At 27.5% G+C, this 25,725-nt stretch overlaps 1 protein-coding gene across 1 annotated transcript in view; it reads right to left on the bottom strand.

Annotated features, from left to right (window-relative positions):
- Positions 1-25,725, bottom strand: part of LOC107166316 (lutropin-choriogonadotropic hormone receptor-like) — a 142,279-nt gene that overhangs the window by 44,750 nt on the left and 71,804 nt on the right. Inside the window, exons 4-5 of the mRNA XM_089220527.1 lie at positions 24,768-24,842; positions 17,799-17,876 (exon numbers count right to left, since the gene is read on the bottom strand). Of these exons, the coding sequence (XP_089076653.1) occupies positions 17,799-17,876; positions 24,768-24,842 (153 nt within the window). The remainder of the gene's footprint in view (positions 1-17,798; positions 17,877-24,767; positions 24,843-25,725) is intronic.

The raw sequence follows: 25,725 nt of genomic DNA, 5'->3' as shown, positions 1-25,725 counted from the left end.
CATTAAAATATACCATCGTGATAAGTTTGATATCTTCAATATTATCTTAATTTTAATGATGTAGTTTTATTAAAGCACATTTAAATATGAAATTGATAGAAAAAAATCATCATACTTCACATTAAAATTTAACACAGTCGTTTGGTGAAAATATTATACATTTCTATACCTTCAATGACCATTGGGTAGTTTAGAAGTATATTGAAAGCGCGTGATTGCATTTTTCTGTATAATTTTAGTATGAAATAGTTATTTATTGCAGTGTCGTACATACTGGAGGCTGCTATTTTTTTCTAATCAACTCCATCATTTCACCACATTATACACTAGATGATTGTTGAGTTATATACTTGTCTTTTAAATCTACGTATAAGATACTTTCATTTTAAAAAGCTCTTACTGAGTAATTATGAATAATCCTCTCATCCCTGCAATCCTAGAATCCTCATTTTAAGGAAAAAAGAAAATCAACACATACCTCCTTTACCTTATAAATTCCGAAATTTCACTATATATAACAAACTTCTAATAAATGATGAATCATTAGGCCTGTTTTGTGCTATTGGATTGCAATCTGGGGTCCTGCGACACCGGCATCCCAGGGCATCCGCGTATACGTAACTATTGCTACTATTAGACATATATTATACGTATTATATATATTGCGATCACAAGCAATAGTGATGTCTACGATATTCCGTTATTTTGTCTCTTACTTGGCTCAAAATAATAAAAATTCTACATTTGTTTTTATTTATCCGATTTCCGCAAGCATAAAAAAAATTGTTATTGCGTTGACGTGTTTATCACCTGTTACGTACTTGACATTTAACAATATAACATTACGATAGTGATGAACGTAAAATTAAGAATGTAGTACATTTTTGATATACGACAATATATTTTACCTTTATTTTTCAAGCTCAATTAATTAATCACCTAGATGACATATTAAATTTTAGTACTTAATATTTTTGCGTTTATCCAATTTTATCATATTTGTTTTATGATTTATTTAATCGTACATTGAATAGCTGCAATTATAGACTATAATCGAATAGTATACCTATTATGAGGATACTGATGTAAACTGGAAAATCTGATTTTATTATAACATTTAAAATAAAAGAAGAAAAATATGAAATTGTAACATTAATCAAAATAGGTACATTCTTATGCTGCATAAATACATATTGTCTGTTGCAGAAATTTGTATAATTCATAACGAGAATAATTATAATCATGTAATATTTACAATGGATTTAAAATTTGTCTGATAGGTCAAAGGGGGTTTTTTTTGGGGGGGGGGGGGAGACTTCATATACGTGTAAAAACGCAACATGTACACTACAAAAGGGAAAAAATAATATCAATTATCGGATTGATATTTGACTCGGACGATGCGCGTATACAAAAATACTAAATGCGTAAATATATCGGCATGACTCCAACGTACGAGCACTTTTATTGTAATGGTAAAGGAAAACGTGGAGATGAAAACCGATATTATGAAAACCAGCGGAGTATAATAAATATATTGTGATAAGTGTAGTGCTAGAATGCGGTTTATGAGTTATGAATCGTAACTTACGCGCGACAGACGTACGAATACGATCGTGGTATAAACGTTTATGTGGCATCACTATATAACATTTTATACGGACGATATGACTTGTCTCCGGCATGGGCGTCGCGGTATTCGGTCGTTTTTTTTTCTCCGTAATAACAATATAATGTTTTCATTTTTCATTTCGCATTATGCGTTATTCAATAGTGTATATGGACGAGGAATTGAGTAATTCATACGAAAAAAATATAATTATTGTAAGCAACGCGTGTGCTCGCAGATTTATTATTTTTATTTTTTTTAAAATTTTAAATGAGCCTCAACAACAAAGGTTATTGGCCTTTAACATTAATATTTTTTTTCACAAGAATGAGTCATTAACAATAATATATTATACAAAACAAAGGTAATAGTATGAACAAAAAAAGATTGAGATATATCTAGGTTAAATAATTTGATATAGTTTGGTTTGTTTTAAATAACTGATGAATTTTTCAATGTTGCTTGACTGGGGACTTAGAGCTTCTTCCAGATTGTCTTCTATGTTGAGCTTGGTTCTGATGTCGGTGAATTTACGGCAGTGGCATATTAGATGTTCAACCGTGGAAGTTTCACCGCAAGTTTGACATTGGTCAAGATCTGATCTGTTCATAAGGTGTTTATGGGTCACCCATGTGTGGCCTATCCGTAATCTGTTTAAAATTACTTCCTGGTGTCTTGGTAATGAGATGGATGGCCATGGAGAAACTGTAGATTTTATTTTATTTAGCTTGGTATGAAGTGATGACCACGAGATCTGCCATTGAGTTAAAATGTGTTCATCGATGACGGATTTTAGATCGTGAAGGCAGGTTTATTTATGCGTATACAAAACGAATACTATACATACTATTATGACCAATATAATAGGAACTATTATTGTGCTGTACACGGCCTATATGTCACGAATTAAATTTATTGCGAAAAGTAAAATATTATGTTTCATTACACGCTTTACTGGATGGTATTGTACACTTATTGTACCACTGCAAATATGACAAAATATATTCGTAACACACTAGGTAATATATAAGTTGATATAGATACTTGTATTTAGTCGAATGCTAATCGAAATATCATTATTTTTTAGTGGTGGCACAATCATGGACGCATTTAGTTTTCACGAAATTAACTTGAACGTGAATGTTTTTGGTTTGTTCACAGACAACCGATGTTAATTTTCAGTCATCTCATAATAATTAATTATAACTACTAATTAGATCTTAGGTATACCTAACTGATAGTTTTTACTGCATGTTGGAGTACAACATTTGTTTTGACAAGCGCGTTGAATTTTCGTCAAAGAAACAAAACGTTTATATATAATAATATATACGAATATTTACGTATTTTTTTATTATAGCTTGTATATTGTACGAATCGAGATAAAAGATTTAGTTTTTAATGTTTTTTGTTTTAATTGTATTTTATTCTGCGCTATTATGTATTATTCACTATCGTTGGCCATCTTCCGATCGAAAAAAATATTTGCACGGAAACTGCTTCTTTGTGACAAATTTCATTTTACGAAATTTTCTGTTCAATGACATATTTTTGAGAACCACAACCAAATCATAACCAAAATTATTTAATTCAGTTTTTCAACTACGAATTTCTCTTGATGTCCGCCAATACTTCGTATGGAAGAAGTTTCACTATACTTTACTCATATACCTTAGTTGAATTTGATAAACTTGAGATTGAGCTAGTTTGCTTTTAAACTTAACTTTAAATTTACCCGTCACTGCTATTCCAAAGAATTCACGCACATTTCCGAATGTCACTTAATGATTTTATCGGAAAATACCGTATATAATATATATATATATATGATGTATAATATTCGTGAAATCACCCAACACGTTTATTGTGTTTGCCGTAGATATACCGTGCAAAATAACATTAGGCAACTGTTGGATATACATTCGTGACGTTTAAAAAGGTTTGATTTTCCAATTCATCACAATTATTATTTTAAAATATCTTTCAGCGTTGTATCGGTGTTATAGTAATAAAAAAAATATTCTTAAAATGATCGCCAACCGATTTTATACCTCATTGGCATTTATTGTGTTATGTAACTCAGTGTATACTAAAACAAAAAAAAAACCAGAATAATTCGTGATTAAAATATAATATTATATGATTAAATTGCTTTTCACGACCGATTTCGTTATATATAATGACACTGCAATTAATTATTTTACTATACATTTTAATAAACTAAGCACACTTAATGTTATTAGTTTTTAATTATTGATCAGATTATGTAGTAGAAGAAACATTTTAGATTCTGAAAAACAGTGAGAATTCTGTAGGTCAGTTGTGTATTTGTTCACGAATATATTTTTTTAGCAAACACCATTTGGAGCAGTCAATATTTTTTAAAATCAAAATACCCAGTACCCACATGTGATCCGTTTAAACTTGATATTTAAATAATAATTACAATCCAACCCATGGCCTAAGAGCGAACGGGTGTCACCGATTTCTGCCAAAAATGACCTTTCCGTTTTCAACCAATACTTTTTCCCGTCAAATTTGAATAAACGTCATTCCTTTTTTGCACAAATTATAATTTATAGAATAGAATTCTTAAGTCTAGTAACCCTAACGTAATGATTTAATAATTGTATATATATTTTTAAAGTAACTATAATATTTTATAGGTACACTCTATACACAGTTAAACAATTAATTTTTTTCTAATTTTGGCGGAAAACGAAAAGGTCATTTTTTACGGAAACCGCTAAATTCGAAAGGAACTGTTAGTGTTGGCCGAAAAAAGGGCCTCCCCTCTCGGTACATTCGAGTGTTGGGCAATTGTATTTGTGAAATTGTAATGGTTTTTCTTTGCAATATATCTAATCACTGAAATATGGCTGGCTTATGATAATACTCATGCTGTCAATTTACCTAGGTCCTTAAGCCCACTATAAATTATTCATGTCGAGTAACGTGAAATATATATATATATATATCCATACTACGCCTTTTTCGAGCCTCTGAGCAAGTATTACTTTCTCCAGTATGGCGTTAGGTTTGTGTTATAATTCCAGTAGCACGGATATCGTCTGAGTCAAATTATCAATTTATTAAGGTTGGCTGATTCGTATGAATGTTGTTATTTCAATAAAACAATTTGATACACATAAATATTACATATGTTTTCAAAGTGTTAATTGAATTCATCATATTATATCATGTACCAATGAATTATTCTGAAATTCTACTAAAATAAATACCAAAATTAATAGTTTTTAATGTGTTATTAACTATCATCAATACTATTCAACATATTTGTCTTCCACAGTATCCAAATGCACTTACACATACGCAATAGTGATAATGCACATTTTTGTTTTAGTACGAAATTCATAATATTTTTACCCATTTGAAAAAAACATTGTTATTTTTAGTATTTGATATCATTTCTGTGATCTATAAATTTAGTGAATAGAGTTTATCTTATAAATTAGGTGCCAAGTGGACTTCATCCATATCATGTGTTATGTAAAAATATACAGAATATTTTATTAAACATTTTGAATACCTTTTGACATATCTCTCATATAGTTGACGTGTATTTGTGACAAGTATAAACAACTTGTTAAAAGATTGACTATAAATAGAAACTCAAAATAAATATGTACAATAATACACTAATAATATAATATAAAATATAGGCACTGAATACATTGGTTTTTTGTCATTCAATTTTATTTCAAAGCGTATATGTTTTAATAAACAAAATCTATTGATAAATAATAAATAAGAATTTGATATTTGCTCAAATGCAAAATAATCGATTGAAAATAATTAATATTGGGTCATTTTTCAAAAATTATAAGATTATTTTTATTAAGTATCTTTTTTTAAAACTACTCATAAATGTTTACCTTAACTAAGCTTGTAATATTCTTTTAATATATTCAAATTTATATTTATCTAATATATTTTCATTTGAACTGTATTTTTAAGCAATATTGCCACCTATATATATATATTTGATTTACGATAATTTTATTTCATCTCTTTTAGGTGACACGAAATTTATATCAAATAAGTTTTACTATGCGATCTTCTAAAAAAATAACTGTTAAAATTTTTTTCACTATACGCCTATTTAAATAGATTTTATAGATTTTGAATATAAATATTATACGATTTAATAAAATTTTGTTACTGTACTGCATTACCTATACTACCTACATACATGAATTTGTTAAACAGCTAAATTGCAAATTATGTGCTTTGGAGTTGGAGTATTAAAATGACAACAGTGTGTATACTATATAAAATGAGATACACAAGATTTAACATTAATCTTCCACTAAATGCAGCATTAAGTATAGAATTTATATTAACTTTGAATATATGTTGAAATGTCAAATATTATATTAGCTAGCTTACAGTTAAGATAACGTCAGTAATTTTGTTGAATTAAATACATCAAGTGTTAATTAATGAAATGTTACATTATTTGTATATATATAATATGTTGTTAAACTAGAATTAAATATGTGTTGTAAAAAACTTCTAGATTTACATATATTTCAAACTAATTTAAAAATAATGTCGGTAATATGAAAAAATGAATTTTAAGTTCACGAGAGTACATAATATAATTTTCATTATCTATGGGTGAAAAGAAAATTCGGTCTATTTAACACTTAATATTATAAAACCAAATTCTAATGACTGATCGTATTTACCAAGTACACCAATAATTCGATATCGAATGATTGACAAATAGAGTGTTTCGACGACTGGTGTTTTTGTCCAGAATCCTAATACTCGCGCACTTGTGCAAGCAGGCTGCAGCTAAGTAGACTGTTCTCGCTACAACAGCAGGTTAAGTATTATAACAAGTATTGGCGATGGTAAAGTTACTTAATATTACCGTGGCTAAACAAATAGTAAGACGTCAAAGATAGAAATATTTTTAGATATAATCACAATAAGTACAATGTACTATAACTTTAATTGAAATCTCATAAATACATTGGTGCTGATATATAGATGATTTACACTCTGATCTCCTCAATTCTTGTTTAGTGGTGGTATAATATTTTAATATTGTGGCTTAGTGTAATGTGGCCATACACTCAAGTACAGAAACGATCCGAGTGTACGTACCAGCCGATGTTGTTAGCTCCCGGATGGGTGACCGTTAGGATTTTTAGCAACAAATCCTTGCCACACTTACAAAACGTGTTCCGAGTAACGCATCTCACTCCTACCCCCACAAAAAATTATTTGTTTATTAAATACTCAACTGCAATACTACATAGTGTTGTATTCCAAACACAGAACTGTGTCCTCAAGTTTTTTTCAACTAGCATGAGTCGTATCCAGTAGATATTTATAATGTCTAAGTAAAAATGTAATTGAAACTATTTTTATTTATTTTTTAAACTTTATTTTAAAACACACAATCTGTAAATTAAGTTTACAATAAGCATGTATGTGGATGTACATTTTTGGCATGCGATGCGTGAAAAAAGAAGCCACCCAATAGCGACACTTTATAACAGAAAAAAAACGACTTTTATTCAGGATACAACACGCCATTTACCAGTTATTTTATAAAGAAACTACTCGTTGACTCGAATACACGAGCATTACAGAAACCTGAAATCCCGTGTATGTACAGTAAAATATTTAAATAGTGGACTCTCCGGGACCATACAAATTGTACGCTATTGAGAGGTGTGTGGTATTGGGAAAATTAATAAAAATAAAAATTTAAGTTATATTTACTTAAAAAAAAAATATATTTTATTTTATTTTATTAGTTGGGTTGTGTTATTATTAAGTACTTATATGATAGGCATTAACGGTAGATACGATACATATCAATTCGAGAATTTGTGTTTTGAGTATTTTTGTTATTATCTAATATCTATCGTTCAATTAGGCTTATTAATTGTACCTACATAGGTACCTAATCGAGTTCATTAAGTCATAAAGATAAATGTCTTTGTGGGAAATATAAAAATAGCATATAATACATATTTTGCAAACACTATACGAGTAGGTTTTTGTTTTTCCGCAGTTAACGAGTCGTGTACTCGTGTCCCGACTAAATTTCTGGTACACGAGTTGTGTCCCGGCAGTTTTATTAAGTTTTATACAAGTTGTGTGCTGATAAATTAAAATCGATTTTTTACACAAGAATAAAATGATATACATTTTTACTCATCTATCTTGATTATTTGCCATCTACTATATTAAGACAACGAACTCTATTATATAAATTGTGTAACTATATTCGGTATTTCCATTTGAATTTATCATAATGATTTGTGTAGTTAATAGTTATTGTATATTTTTTATTTATATAAGTTAGACGAAACTCGTGTAACCTAAAAAAACTTAGGGACACAACTCGCGTAACCAAAAAAAAACTTGGGGACACAATTCGTTTGCAGCCTTGTTTTTCGGTACATCTGTCCGTTATTAGAGGTGTTATTTAGAAGCATTGAAGCTCAATGGACTACCTAAACATGCAGTCCGCATTCGTTATTAAGATGTGACAGCTTTTTAGAGGAGCGCAATTAAGTATTTCCGATGGGGCCGTGCTGGGACTGGAAAATTTGCCTGTTATAGAGAGGCGTCGGCTAATTAAAGGTGTCTGAACGAAAGTTGCTCTGTACCTATATTTTATAAACAAAATGTATTTAAATACAAATAGTAACATACATTAGAATTTAGAAAAAATAGTATGACAAGGTTAATCAAGCTCCCCATAAATCAATAAGTGCGTTACACTATTCTCTCGTCAAACAATATGTATAATTTGTTTTTACATATTTTTTTGTGTTACAATAAAATATATGTGGGGTAAGATTCACCAGACTGATAGTTTGACAACTCATGGTAATGGCGTGAAATAATCCGCGGGGAATGTGATTTTCAGTGATGTAAGTGAACATTGCAATTTATTGTGACTCAGAAATCCCGGCTACTAATGCCATTCACGAATTCAAATGTAAACAAAATCTATGTCATTGAAGTGTAGATACCAGGAATGACGGAATATTTAAAAATTCAATTTTAAAAAGACATGTAGGCACTTCTAATTAGACGTCTTGATCATAAATCAGTATACAATTTGTCATAGTATATAATATTCTTAAAACCAATTTTGTTCAGTCATAATATTTGTTTAAATTAAACAATTTAGACTCATTTCGTATAAGAGTCATACAATCTATCATTTTCAAGCTGGAACATTCAAAGATTTCTTTTAGATTTTATTACAGGTATATTATATCACTTACACAGTTAAAATTTGTCGTTAACATGATTTGATAAATTCTAACAATTTATAAACGTATTAATGTTTAAGTTGTATTCTACTAAATACTATGCAATAAACGTATCGCCACAATATACATATCGGATTAGTTGTTTATCAGACTTTATAGGAAAACGAAAGATAAATTGTGGCTTGGGTTTTTCGCAGTATACAAACAGTAATATCATTGATTATAGAATAGTCTATTCTATAATCAATGGTGATATTAAATAAACTTTAAAACATATTAATTTATAAATAAGGCATTAGGAAAGGACTTTTCGGGTATACTTGATGCAATGTCACAATTTCAAACAGTCAGCGAACATTGGAAAAAGAGTTGCTAAAAAAAGCTTATTAAAAAAAAAGAAAAGCGGGTAAATCGTGGATGTCACTTTGTTGTACAGTAGGTTGCAAGTGGGTTACTGTAATGGATGGAATTAAATTTGAATCCAATGATATTATAAACGATTCTGAGCGGAGACGGTTTATCTCCTATAGGATATATATTATATGTACCTAGATATTTAAAAATTTTCAAATCTTAGATTTAAAAAGAAATTTTTTATGAATTTCTAGCTTAAAATAATCTGCGAATTTTTGTGATTTTTACGTATTTTGTCAAAATTCAAACTTTAAATGCTTATAAAAAAAAATTGTGACTATGTATTTCTTTTATTTATCAACCGATAGTGTAACAATATGTTAAGAGTCTTGTATTACATTTTCAAGCTTTTCTACCCAAAAAATAAATTTGTATCGATATTAATTTAAAAACAAACTAATAATGATCGAAAAATGCATAGCGAATAAATAGTCGAAATTTTTTGAAAATTGCATGGTGGATAGAATATACTTATATAACGTTCAGTGAAAATTTTATGTATCTATGGTCATTCGTTTAAAGTTATATCAAAAACCAAAATCGATTTTGTTGAAAACTGATTGCGCTTAAAATTTTTTGGTTTTATCAATGGTATCCATGGTAAAATCAATACATTCCTCGCTCCGCTCAGAACCTAAAACACTATAAAATACTGCTGAAATTATAAGGCACTGACAAGTGATAGGCTATAGAGATATATAGGTTCCTCTTCCACGTTACGGTCACACGTGTACTTCATTTGAATAATATTTTACAGATTAATGTTTTTATACTTTTTTTTCACGTTGTGTAGTATATTATGTATTATAATATACAGCATTTCGTTACGATGGTACTGTCACGAACAGGATCGGCTCAAGAGTTAATCTACAGAAAGCATGGGTCAAATCGTTTTAGTAGATATCCCGGTTTAACCTTTTTGAAATTAACAATATGATATTATGATGACACGAATGTGCGTCACAGTTGGTTAAGTACCTATACACCATATGACATTATGATGTAATAGCCCAATAAATGTTTTTAGCTGTCCGAAGCCAGCAGAACAAATATTTAGGAAATCAAACGTAAAATGGTATTTAAAATTCTAAAGTAGTACACTCAAAGCCAATAATGATATTTTAACTTTTCGCAAACGTTCATTAGCCTCCAGTCTCTCTACACCACATCATACGTCGTTCACAATGACGCCGATCCCAATACCAACCTACCCAAGTATGGCGAGAGTCATATAGCGAATTATCTGCGTTTTTCTGCGCACATCAATTATTGATAGGTGGTTAGGATCTACTATTGAAATTCGCAATAGGTACTGATTTTTTTGTGTGTGTATAATACTTATGCTATATCAAATGCATTTGTAATATTTAGACTTTAACTGTATCATACAGTATAGTATGTATAGTTATTCGTATAGTATACCTAATCTTATCATTAACGTAGATATTTTAAATACAGTTTTCACAATAAGTGTCAAAGAATAAATTCAAAGTTATCATAAAGCATTGGTTTTTGATTGACGACCACTATATTTTGTAATTTCTTCAAAAATTGTTTTAACATATTTGCGTAATATAAATAATCTCCTTTACACTTCGTTAGGTACACAACGTATGTGTGAAGAGATATTATCGACATGAAATTGACTTATCATTTTTGATTGGTATAATATGTTACATTTTTATCTGCATCATATTTTAATATGTATATTGTGTTAGTGTCACTATATTAAGAATACCAGTTTACTTGAAGTTTTATTATTTATCTTACAAATAAATACAATATTATTAAATTTTGTTATTTATACTTATTTTTTTTTTCAGGGGAAAAATCATGTGTGAGCATATTTATACACTAACCTAGGGTTTCCCGTGCCAAAAATTTGTTTTTGTTACAAAATATCAACGTCATATTTCTGCTAACCTTAATAGTAATATTATGTTTAACCTGCAATGTCAACCATTTTAACTAACGAAAACATTTATGTTTTATGGTGAACTGAAAAATAATTTATTTGTGAGCTACCCATTAACTACCTACGGGGGTTGAAACATAAGTTCAAAGAATCTATTAACATAACTTTTATTAAAAACAGCCTGTCATTTTTGAGAGTATTAATTTTGGATAGACCAACATCCATTTTTAGACTAAATAATCTGACTTTACCGTTTAAAAATATAATAATACATAGGTGCTTCTCGATTTAATGTATTTCAGTTCATAGGCTTCAGTGTAACTTACCTTGTGAACTAATTCGATCAAGATGTGGAAAATTTGCCTATGGTGGGTTGGATATAGTACCTACTTGGTTTAGAAAGTGTGGTTATCCATACTTTTCTAATATCTCTAAGAACAATTTTAAATTTTCACAAAATTGGCCAAGTAGTTTTTTAATGTAATACACGCTATAACTATTACACTTTCAAATTAATTGTTTTAAGATATAATTTCCTTATTCCAGGTCATAAGCGTGGAGATTTGATGCAACGTCATATACCCGAGTAATCAAAGATAACTATTGATAAACTAAAAGAAATTCGATTTCCCCCTTAAATCTCAAAATCCTTGCGTAACCACCTTTTTAATATGAGAATTTTAAAAATCCTTTCTTAGAACACCTTTACACGATTAAATACTCCTGACAAGGACATTACCAATAGTTGAATATTTGTATAAACGAAATAACAGGCAACCCGACTAATAATATAACACATAATACATCATTTAACGTATTCAAAAATAAAAATAAATAATTTTTACTAAACCGATAAGTTATTCTTATTAGTTTCATTACTTTCATTAGTGGAATTTAACTTCAATTTATTAAATATAGACTTCTAAGAAGCCTCGTCTCGAAAAACGTGCAATCGATTCAAAATGATGTTTGTAAGCAAGACACGTCAAGAATTGAATTAAATATGCACCTCTGCATATTGGAAGATTATAGTTTTGTATTTTGAATACCTACACAATGTGGGGTAGATAAACTACATAATTGTATTCGTGGATCAATTATTTATTTTTCAATTTGTTTAAAATTATATATGTATCTATCCAGTATCCTGTAATCTATATAATCTATAATATAGGTATAGTGAAACCTCTATATTATACCTACTGGATATTCTTGGTCGATAAAATTTGGTTCGCAAATTCAGATCGTTCAAATTGTAGAAAGGTTATAGCTCGTTCCCAAAAAAATACCGGATATTGGGATGTATCCGTTAGGGAAGATTTCACTGCATATTACATTATATTGGGCACAAAATTATTATTTAAGAAAATCGTGCATTATAGAAGTATTAAAAATTTTGATTTTCTATAGTGACAATTAATATATGAATCGAAAATAGATTATGTTTCATTTGTTTTAATGTCACACGAACATCAATAATAATTAATTACTTAAAATTCGAATTTTATTTTTCACTATTTTAAACTATCTATATTAACTAAATACTGAATAATTAAATTATGATTGCATCATTTAAATCTGAGATGCAATAATAATGCAAATAAAAAGACGTCTGAAATAATTCACATCGCTGGTAAAAACTAATAATTCGACCAAAATCAGAAAATATACTTAAAAACCCATAAATTGCACAGATTTTGTAGACATTGTGGAAATTAAAAATCTAATAAATATAAACAGGTGAAATTACATTTTTCAAAATGAAATCAAAAGTTATTTTTATCTATATATCTTTCAGACATTTATTATTTGCAGTTTTAGACTTTTGGTATAATTTATGAGGACAAAATGCATGCTTTGTAAATACTCCCCATAAGATTTTCGAGTGACCTGGTGTATGATTTCTTGCACGTCGTGACAAATCTAAGATTTTAAGACAATTCATAGCCATATTTTCTGAGATAGTTTTTACACAAAATATTAATTAATTTATTGTTATATTTACAAGCCCTTTTTATAAGATCATAATGTAATTGTAAAATTTTTAATATTAAGTCTAAAATACAAGACGTATATAATATTATTTTATGACAAGAAATATTGATATAGTAATTTTATTGATTCTTAAGCCTTGAATCTGAACATGTTACAGGGATGTAAAAAAAACCATATTTGGCGCACATTTTATTGGCCAAAATAAAAACTCTTGAAAATATGTAGTTATTATATAAGTATTTTCACTGTTGATATTATAATTATTAGAAATTACGAATAAATCTAAGTCTTTTGTGTTACTACGAGGCATATGGAAACAAATTGCAGATAATAATTCCAGACAGTCAACGACTTTGTTGTTTAAGACGTCATAAACTGTATATTGTAAGATTTAATTGTTATTCTTTATTTTACGGCGACCGCAGTGTAGTTTTTTTTCATAGATATAATTTTATTGTAGTTAAACGTTTTATTCTAAGCTATTTAAACTAAAATTTTTCACTGTTCAATATAGATAATACTATAGAATTCGGTAAATGCGTTTTTTAAATTTCAAAAATGATATGTACCTATCTATAATCGTATTTATAACTAACATTAATATAAATAATCACACTACTGCGCTGTATACTATAATTATCTTGTGTTACATAACATTCTTATTTGTAAGACACAATATCATGAAAATATAAGTATTCATTTAAATTGGGTGAACAGCAAAAAAAAAAAAATTAATTCAAATCCGATGACATCTCTGAAATATATATTACTATAAATATATTTATCTACTCGCAGTGGTAGCAACAGGGAGAGAGTAATTTTTCAAGTTTACCGTTTACGTTTATTTAATGCTAACTTATTATAAATGTGCGCGTGTATGTGTGTTTGTAAAGACAGTAAACATAACATACTGCAGGCATCGATGAATTACGCGCTTAGAATTTCCAAGTGGGGTCGGGAAATCACTTTAATATGCTTTTTAGAAACCAACCATGTGGCGCGCGGCGTAATTAAAAACAAACTTACTGGTAAACACAATTCAAAACCGAATTAAACATATACCACGTATATACCGTCGCTATAATATATTATACAGTTATGTGCATATGTCATCTCATACCTACGTATACTATGCAAGTGATACAGTACACCGTGCAGTATAATACGTCGTCGTCGTACCCACCCGCCTATACGTAAAGAATAAACATTTAAAACGGTTTAAGTAGGTAAGTACATGCATCTCACAATTGATACAATATTGCTATACGTTTATACCGTATTATTATATTACTATGTATCCATACGTTCAAAAATTACAACCACAGCTGCGTTTGTGTTCTGTCAAAATTTTAATGAAAAATCATTTTTACGGACGTATTATGTTATACTTCGCACATGGATACACACACGCGAGTGTGTAAATGGAGGCAATCAGTTTTCCCTCGATTGGTGTGTCTCGGGAGATACGTTAACGGGTTTTAATCAAATATCCCGTTCCGAGGGGTGAAATGTTTACACACTTTTGCACTGCGCACTCATTAACGTCAATAAATTCTACACAATATATTACACCACTTTTTAAGGAGGTGTAGTGATTTCAACGATGAAATTTTCTTTTTTACAATTATCAAATGTTTTTGGAAATAACATTAAATAATAATATGTTAGTACAATATTATTTCATTTAACTTGCTTTAAAATTTAAGTAAATTGGATAAGACTATAACTATATAACTGCATAACTGCAACTGTGTAGTGAGTTGTGGGTCTCTAGTGCACAACTCGTTGGTGAATAAGTCACTGTATAATAGATGAGTAAGACTTTACATTTAAAAACGATTCTGAGCGAAAAAGCTCTGTTTCAGTCTAAAATCCTAAGTTATTAAGTTATGTACCAATTTATTTAAGTAGATATTTAGGTAGCCTATTCCTAAGTAATTTGTGGGTAGGTTGAATTAATCGTTTTCGAAAACATTGATTTTGTTTTATTAATATTATTATTATTATTATATAGTTTATTATAGTTAGATCATATACATTATTGTTATACGATATTAACAGTCGAGTCAAAACCGACTTGTCGTTAGACGGCATCAGTAGGTTATTTGTATAAATAGGCACTAGCTTAAAATTAATCTAAATTTCATTGTGTATAATAAAATGTTATAATATATTTACAAAAATGCTGTTATACCTATAATAAAGTATATAAAAAAAAGTCGTAAATTTCAAATTTCTATAAACAACACAAAAATATATTATGAAAATCATTTTATATCTAGATACTAAAATTAATAGTCTCAATGGTGATTTATTTTTCCATTAAAGTATTTTTATTTTTTTTTATTTATACAACATGTATGTCCTAATTTTAAGGCAGGTACTATGCGGGGTTGATAAATTGAGTCCCAAATAACCCTAACTCGGTAAATTGAGTCCCGGGGAAAAATAGGTTGTAGGTAAGTTGAGTCCCAGAAAAAATAAGGTAGTAGGTAATTTGAGTCCCACGGAAAAACGATTTATATTATAAATTTACCGCCCTATGTTTCAAATCATACTCTACACACTGACTTAAAACTCAAAACAATTAATGAGGAAGCAAAAATATTTTATAAAAGATTCCATTGCCGCCTAAATAATCATCCAAATCAACTTGTAAAAAACTTGGCCACTCCCACGATACCTGGAAATCCTCCGAGGCGTTTGAAGCGTAAGTGGTGCCGTGATTTCTCAAATTAAATTAATTACAAAAAAAAAAAAAAAAAAATTATAAAATAATTAACTTATGTTATTAAAGTAAACCATTCAAGCTAAAAGAAAGTGTCATCAATGGGTGGCTCCTTTCAACAACATTTCATGACCTGTTAACTTTTATCATATAATCCTATTGTGTCTAGTATAATTTATGATACAGATTGTTTATTTCTTGTAAAAAAAAAAAAAAAAATTATAAGTTTAAAATTTAAAAATATGCACTATACAATTTTTATTTGTGATTTGTAGACATTCATTGACTGCATGTACCTATATGATTTTGAATATAGCAACATGCATTTTAATTGAATTTTTGTTAATTATATAATTATTTTTTATGCAATAAAAATGCATGTTGCTATTTTCAAAATCATATACATGCAGTCAATGAATGTCCACAAATCACAAATAAAAATTTTATAGTGCACATTTTTAAATTTTAAATGCATATAATATTATTATATATTATATATTACATATTCCCTCTCCAACTCAAATTACCTACTGCCTTATTATTTCCGGGACTCAACTTACCCACTACCTATTTTTCCCCGGGAATCAATTTACCGCTTTCAAAATGTACCAAACTTATCTCGGACTCAATTTACCTAGCCCCGTACTATGATGTAGTGAATTCAACCGAATTCACACACACATGTGACCACTAACCACATCGGTTTTGTATTATTACTATTATTATTATGATTATATTGGTAATGAGACATAAACGCGTGGCGTTATGGGTGTCCCGTACAATTTAACCCTTAAGTATATAAAATAAGCAACACTCGCAGATATTTGAGGTTTCGTTTATGTACTTACGTATAAAATTGCGTCTCCGTAAACGAAAAAAAAAATATTTACACTTTGCACCATAAGTCTAAATATATAATGTTATTATAATCTACTTTACGTTTCAAAAAAAACATATTATAAGTTAATAGCTACCAATATAAATTATAGAGTGAGAAGTGTAAATATATCCACAGATAATATCTATGTGTCTGTGTTAACAAATAACAATAATCACCGAGAGTGAAAATACGAAATTGGAAATATGTTCGTTTAACGACTAGTTTCATTTTCATCCTTGACACATAACCATATCAAGCCATATTATGTTTTTTTTCCAAAAGATAATGGCAACGAAGATGATATAAATTATCATTATACAAAATATTTTTATCACTAGTAAGTTGATCAAAATTAATTAAGCTGGGTAAGTTTAATTGTGAGCATTTAACACATAATTAGTACTTTAATTATTTCTAGTAATTTTAAAACTAAACAATATTTTTCATTTATTTAGCTGTTAAATATATTTTTAAATAAATAAATTTAAATAAATTTTATTATTTTACTAAAAATAATATTATGATATACATGAGTACATATACATAATCTAATATCCATTATGTATAATAATAATTAGTACGTATTTTTAAAGTGTTAGTGCTATGTCATCATATTATATTATTATGGTTATTAAGTAGGTAATGAAGTGATAAAAACAAGTTAAATTTAATGAGATTAGTATTATCGTTTATTAAATTTAAGTATTATGTATAAATCAATATTAATTATGATATTGCTGATAGATTATAATTACATTATAAACCTATATGGCTATATGCAATGTACTTAATGGTTTTAAATTTTAATCTTATATTTTAATAATAGGACTGTATTTTATTCCATTGCGGAAGACCACACATTGAGTATTGGACACTGGACCACTCTAGGTCTTAAGCTTGCAAAGAAAAATCATTTACTACTTCGTCGTATTACAGATGTGTTATATTATTATAATATATCATAAATAATTATATACTTTACTTACAAGATTTTTAGGCTAGGCAAATACACGTCAAACAGCAACGATGAAATCACCTTCAGGTTTGGAGCGCTATGAATAACACTGGAACAGAAATATAATTTATAAATAACATTTATCATCACGTTTTTTTTTTTTTTTTATTGTAGTATTTGGCATTGAGAAATCATTATACGCATATTTAATAATTTTTAAAAACAAAAGTTCCTGCTGTATAGTGTGCGTTATCCGCTGAATTTCTTTAATAAAGTGGGTTAAATGCCTATGTATATTATGTAAGTATATTATGACATTTTTGAAAAATGATAAACATTTTGTTTATAATTATTCTAAAATATAATGTTTCTTTTGTTCTGGCCAAAACATATCAACAATTTGATTTATTTTTTATGCAAATCAACTTGTGAAATGAAAATTTTTTATGAGAAAATTCGATTAATGTTGCATATTTATTTAATTTCTATTAAATATTTGAATATATTGCCTTTTTACCTATATATTATGATTCAAAGCGCTTAAAAATTTGAAATATTAACAGCAAGTACTATTTTGAAGCTTTGTTTGCGGGGATAATTCAACGAACATTCACATAAATATCTAATATTTGTAATACTTTAAAATTGTTTGAAGACACTATTTGAAAACAGTCGTAAAAATTACACTCGTGTTTATATTACCCACTCAATTCATTTTGATTCTAAACCAAGTCAAACTAATCAATCTAATATTTCACTTTAGTGTTATTTTTATTGATTCAGATTCGAAACAAGAATGCTATGAACAATTATTCTTATAGGTACTTCATAAAAATATCCATCTTTTATATGTTAATTGTGCCTTGTGTGTAAGTTAGTAAGTACTGTGTATAATTTAAATATAAAACATTATATTTGAAAACAAACTCTAAAAATACTCAATTTAAGTAGTTTAAAACGTATCTTTTATGTTGCAGTTGAAAAATCGCCATTAATTAAATTCATATCGATTTATGTCCAAAATATAAGAAGTAAAACTGTTCTATTATTTAAAATGTATGTCCACTTTAGGCACAATGATTGATTACGGCTATTATCATAAAAAAAATCTTCCTTTATGTTAAGATGCAACATACATTATATGAGGTTAATCTAAAACTCCTTTGGAAACCCTTGTCAAAATGCCTGTCACGTCTGAAATGATTTCCTAGTCTTTCTCTGCATATAAGGATTATAAATACCAAATTACCCATGACCACTGGTTTTAATTTATGTTATATTAATGCATAGTTTAATCTAAATTACTCACACCTATGACCTATATGATAATAACATTTTACTGAGTAGAAATAGAAATCATAAGTTTAATAATATTATAATGCAGATTAGGTCTTGATGCCCATTTATTAGGAAATCAATAAATTTACATTTTTAGATACCTACACACAATGTGATAGGTTAGGTTAACTTATATTATTATTTATTACCTATACATACGATTTTCTCAAAATATATAATATGACTGGTAATTGAAATATTACGATTAAGGTTTGTAATTTTATATTAGTGACTAATGTAGTAATGTCACCAAAACTTAGATAAATAAGTACACCTTTTTTAACATTTTGAAAATATTAAATAAAACGATAATTTTAATTACCTACGGTTTTGACGATATGAATAATAATAATATTACGATATATATAAATAGTAATAGTGGTAAATAATAATAAATTATACAATAATGTGTTATTGAACGAGTGTACTCGCCTTTGCAAAGTCGGCCAAAATAATTTGAAAAGAATCCATTCAAAATATGACGTATACAGGTATACAAATATGGATATTTAAAAGTGCAAGTGTCGAACAGTCTATTTACTCTGAATGCACTTGTACGTCAAATATATTATTAAAGGTGGTCGAAAAAAATTAAAAATTAAATTAATTTATTTTATATATATATATTATACAATTTATCTATAACCTCAAATAGTAAAATACTTGCAATAAATAGAACATTTTACCACATATTTTTTTTGTTGGGGAAAGGGAGCTTTAAAGAAACAGTGATAATTAAAAATAACTCTAAGGACTTTTTATTCTTTTATATAGGTAGGTCAAACTAAATAATTCAACTTTCTTAATACATTTTGTACAAGATAATTATTTTGTTTGAAACAATTATATTTCAAAATTTTGTGTTGAAAGATTTACGCTTTAAGAGAACAATATACGTATATACAAAAATAATAGGTATACTATATAGTATATAATATAGGTAGGTATTGTACGGTAACACGGTGTGATTCTTTCCTGAATAACACTTTTTAGATGACTAAAACTATGCACTAAAGCGTTCCGAGTATATTGAATTATAATAATATCCTTTTGATTGACGTTGGACGAAGTTTTTTCAAAGTGTCTGTGTCGAAATTCCAATTATTCTCTACAATAATTTAAGAAACTGCAAAATCGACTTTATTATTACGAAAAATACCGACAGAAATGTATTTGGGACTTACAAACTATTTAAGCCGTATAAAATATACAAGATGATTTTTCAGCAATAAACACTCATTATCTAAAAAAAATATTAACGTTCATGAAAATTTTATTTTACATAAATAAAGTAGTATCTATATAATAAAGTTCATTACATGGCATATTTTTTGTTTTTTGTTTTTTTTTTAATTATATATTTTACTATTCAAATTTTATTGTTAAAATGTGTTACTTTTTTTACTTCTTCCAATGATAATGATCAAAAATATCCAAATTTTATAGTCAGAAGAAGAATATATTTTATACTGAAAATTATATGTTTAAAAATTAGAAATGTTCCGGGTAGAAAATTTGTAATAAACCGGATATCGAGTATTGGCTGAGTAAAATGTTTAATAGTTTCCGGGTATTGAGTATTGGAGAGTAGGAATTTAAGCTGAACACAAAATGGGTACTATATTACAGAAAGGCACTATCAAGTAACAACTACCAATTAATGATATATAATTATAATATATAATAATAATATAATTATATATCATAAACAGTAAACATAAGGTTTGTTTTTGTAATTCGTAGAAGAACAACATGATTTGTTTAAAATAAACTGGCTATTGTAAATCGGTATTGTTATTTCAATATGTATCAAAATAAATAATTATTTATTTAACTAGAATTTTAAATTTTTCCCTTTGAATTAATTATAGGTGTGCATAAATTGTGTTTTACACTTTATCAGCGTTTCTCAGTTACCAGATATGAGTTGAGTAAAAATTTAGTACCTATTTCGCTTGGTACCGAGAAAGGGCAGAGTCTTAAATATGATATCGAGTACCTGCCCATCGAATAATTTCCGGATATCCGGAACATCATTAATAAAAATTAAATTTCGATCAAGTAGTTATTCATAACTTCTAATTTTAGATAATCAAGGGTAGTGTGAGTGAGTGAAACTTCAATTATACAGGGCGATTCACCGAGCATCCTCATCCGTTTTTTCTTTAATAATGAAATTTTTCAAAATCTGATTTTTGGAATCTTTAAGTATACTCAATGACTATATTTTTTAATTCTTTGGATTTTTTTTTTACATTTTAAGGAGTGTCCTGTTGCGATACAAACTTTTGTTTTTCAAATGAAAATCCTCTTTTTTTACTGTAAATTATTTAGTGGATAATTTTTTGATAATTTTGATAAATCGGAATCAAAATTTGAACGAGTAGTTTCCTGGTTATTAAAATGTTTATACTAAGGATAATAATTCTTAATAATCGTTTTACAGAAAAGTAAAAATACACGTACTGTTGGTACTAGTATTCATGATACTTAGTTCGTTTTTACAAATTATTTATGTTGATAGACTATTAATAATTAAATTAATTTAATATTTTCAAATCCATCATAAATCATAATCTATTAATATACCACATAATATCTTATAAGCCTAAACCATGGACCTTTTATCCTTTAAATACAAAATTAAATAACTCAAAAACTACTCATTAGAATTTTGATTTCAATACATCGAAATTCTCTAAAAAATTCTCCGCTAAATAATTTACAGTAAACAATTGGGGTTATTGTTTGAAAAAAAAGTTTGTATCGCTACAGGACACTCCTTAAGTGGTACAGAAAATCTCAATTATTTAAAAATATGATCTTTGAGTATATTTAAAGATTCCAAAAATCAGAGTTTTAATAACTTAATTATTAAAGAAAAAGAGGCAAGCATCCTTGGTGAATCACCCTGTATATCTTAAAATGTTGGCCCCCACTACTCAAGTTGTTTAAATTTTAAATGCTTATAATTGAATTATAAAATAATAACTAATTGACTATTTAGTAATTCGAAATTGTATTTGTATATTATGTCGAAATTCTTAAAAAAATGTTAGTTTGTTTGAAAATGGATGTTGTCCAAAAAGTTAATTAAAAACTTTTAGGGAGTATAATTACTTACTGTTAAAAGATTCACATTATTTTATTGGAATAATACCTATTGCTATTTAATATTTTAAAATACGAATTCACATATTAAGTTTATTATTTTTATCTTATTTTATCGTACCTACTATTATCTAGATTGAAACGTATAATACGTATGTCTAATTTAAAAACGTAGATGTAAAAGTTTTAAAATTTCATAAATCACACGGGGTGTAACCTAAAAACAAATAAAAATAATACGTAGTTGTAATTGTTTTAAAAATTCCACAAATATATAAATGTATGGTATTATATTATAGCATGGATAGTTGTGTATACAATGCATTATTATATTAGTAGTATAGTATAATACAATTATATATAGTATTATGTTAGGTTTAGGTATAAAGTTATAAGTTTTACTTATAAATTATTGATTTTGTCGTAATGTTCAAAAACAAAAATAATGTCTATAAATCTTACAATTGACTTGGAGTTGGAACAAAAAAGTATAATTAACTTATAAGATAAATATTATACAATAGAACTTTTAATTTGTATAGTGACACTAATATTATAATTTATAATTGCTCCTAATATAGTTTATTATCTATTGTAAATTCTATTTCTCTTTGCGAATGTGATATTACTGACCTAATATAAAAGCCTCATGAAAAATAAACCAAACCTCAAAGTTTTATTGTTGTAACGTTTATCAATCGATCATTGGATGATACCTGCAAGTGCCAACTATACGTCAGTGCCAACTATAATATCAAATAAATCATTGAATAGACGTATTGCGTGGCCACGAGCATTAACTTTCGCTAGAAAACTAAAAAAATAGGTACACAGTACATTCTGAAGTTTGAGGTAGAAAGTTTTGATATTGAAATACTCAAATAAAAAACACAGTAGGTATTATGTCTGTGTGTATATAAAAATGTGCGTAAATATACATATATAATATATATGTGCGTGTGTGTTTTTTTTTATTATTAAATATACTTATGTGCTGTTAGGGATTGAATTAAGTCAGTCAATTTAAAGATTAATTCAAACTTCTCCGTTCCCAAGGGAAATATTTTACGCGTGCAGGCAATTTGTTAGTGAATCAAAATTTCCGACAAAAAACTTTGGTTAACAGTACGTGTCATACGCTATACAGTTTGCACAGTATATGAAAATAAGAGACCCTGTTTGTAACGGAACTTTAAGAATAAAACGAATTAAATTAAAAACATTTTTCGATTCAACACACTCTTTTTACATTTTTCCAAATTTCTTTGGAAAATCTAGCTTTTCCGCTTTCGTAAAAAGAAATTTCAAGTGATACTAATCGAATTGATTAAAAAAAGTGCACCATTATGATTTATTATTTACGCTCTCCTAATGGTCATGCGAAATAAATAACGGTTATTAAAAGATGTTCACGCTGACCGATCATTAGCAATATAAATATTTTAGTAGGTACCTACTAAATAGTACTTAACCTATACATTAACAAACAAAAGAAATATTGAAACCATGTACTCCAATATTACCTAAATGTTGGTTTAAGTCGATTGTTTGTAAATCGCTATTTCCAAGTAATTACTGTAATTATTTAACTGATAGTAAATTTAGTACCTACTACCTATTCAACAATTATTGATGTTTATTTCTTAAATTAGAATTACGGATTTTATTTAATTTACCATTATATATAAATGTATGCAAGGCTGGGCATTAACGCGTTAATCAGATAAAGTTAAGTTGAAAAGTTAAGTTAATTTAACTTTGTAACTTAATAAGTTATTTTTTTTATGTTTATTAACTTACTTAATAACTTTAGGAGCTTTTGAATTAACTTGAGTTAATTTTACATTTAAACAAGTTAAGTTAATTTAATTTAATTTTGTGAATTATTGTAGGAATACAAATTGCTGGTAGGTACACATTTTATAAAGTTATAAGTATGCTAACAAAATGTGTACTGTTAGCTTTTGCACACATAAAATAGTAATAGTTCTTTGGTCTAATAACATGAACAATTTTAGGTACCGATTATTTTAATTTTACCTATAAGAAAACAAGAAACTTTTTTTAACTTTACTTGAGTTAAGAAGTCAATATTACATTTTGGTTAACTTTCAACTTAATTCAATTGATAGAACATTTTGAATTAATTTTTAACTATTAACTTGATTTAGATTTTAATTTAACTTAACTTAACTGAGTTAAAAAAAATCTTTAACTTGTCCAGCCTTGCATGTATGGTATATTTAATTATAGGATAAACTAGAAAATATTGTTTTATTACATTATTATGAAAAAAAAAAAACTATTAAAATTTAAAATTACTCTTTAGACACTTTCGCTAGTGATCAGTATTAAAGTGTTTTTGTTATGTTACATAATATGTTTGAGAAAGAAACAATAATCGCACAGTAGCAGTATCCTGATCCTCTTAATGTGCAGCACATGTAGGACTTTAATGAAAACAGTAAAGGTTTATAAGAAAATAGTTTCAAAACATACGTATCTGACAATCATAAAATTAATTAGGAATATCATATTTTCGGCTACTTACATAGTTCGTAGTTGATTCATATCATCGAAAATTCCATCTTCTATGTTAACTAAATTTTTTAGATTTCTTAATGCTCTGTAAATAAATACAAATAATTATTAATATCGGTAGTAATATTTAAAAAAAAAACTCATATTATGTGTTTCAGTATATCTTATTTTGCTCAAATCAATATTATGTGTAATTTTATAGTTACATGATAATTATTATTTTAGACCTAGTGAGACTGTGAAATGTATATATAATTTATTATTTTGAATTTATATTATAATAAGTCGTTGAGGTTTATTTTGTTTTAAATCAGTATTGTTATGTGTCTAATATATCACACAATATAATTGTTTCTTTTTAGTTATAAGTTATTATCTATCACTATTTGATTATTGTTATTTGTTAACAAGTCACTATCACTAAACCATCATACCATATATCATATTATGATCTAAGCTTCACACAATAGAAATAATAGAACAATTAACTATATATCCAGTCCTCAAATCTGTTTATTTATTATCTAAGTTCATTTTACCAGTTATTTTCGTTGTATTGCATCGAATTATAGGTAGGTCAGAACACTACAGCAACCAATATCCATTTTTAAATGTTATACAATCCCAAACTTATTAAGTACTATTTAATATTTAAATCATTATCTTTAATATTTTAATATTACTAAATTTGTAATACTACCCAAGTAGTCAGAGGCGTAACTTGGAGTCAATCCTGGGGGGGGGGGGGGGGGCAAGCAGTAGTTAAACTAAAAATGCATATATATAACTAATCTTAATTCGCATAGTGCTATTGTGGTAATAACTAATAACCCGCCATGCCATCACTGTCATCTATCTGCAATTCCTTGTATTACGATATGAAGGCGCTCGGTTTATAATAATACTATTAATAAATAATTTTCTCAAAATGCACTCAAAAAGTCGAAAAGATAAATCTATATTATTAA

This window comes from Diuraphis noxia, unplaced genomic scaffold, assembly GCF_037042655.1.
Source record: "Diuraphis noxia isolate RWA-SAM2 unplaced genomic scaffold, SU_Dnox_SAM2 contig0002, whole genome shotgun sequence".
Lineage (NCBI taxonomy): Eukaryota > Metazoa > Arthropoda > Insecta > Hemiptera > Aphididae > Diuraphis > Diuraphis noxia.
Note: the sequence above shows the minus strand (reverse complement) of the source record. Positions and strands in the feature narration are given on the sequence as shown.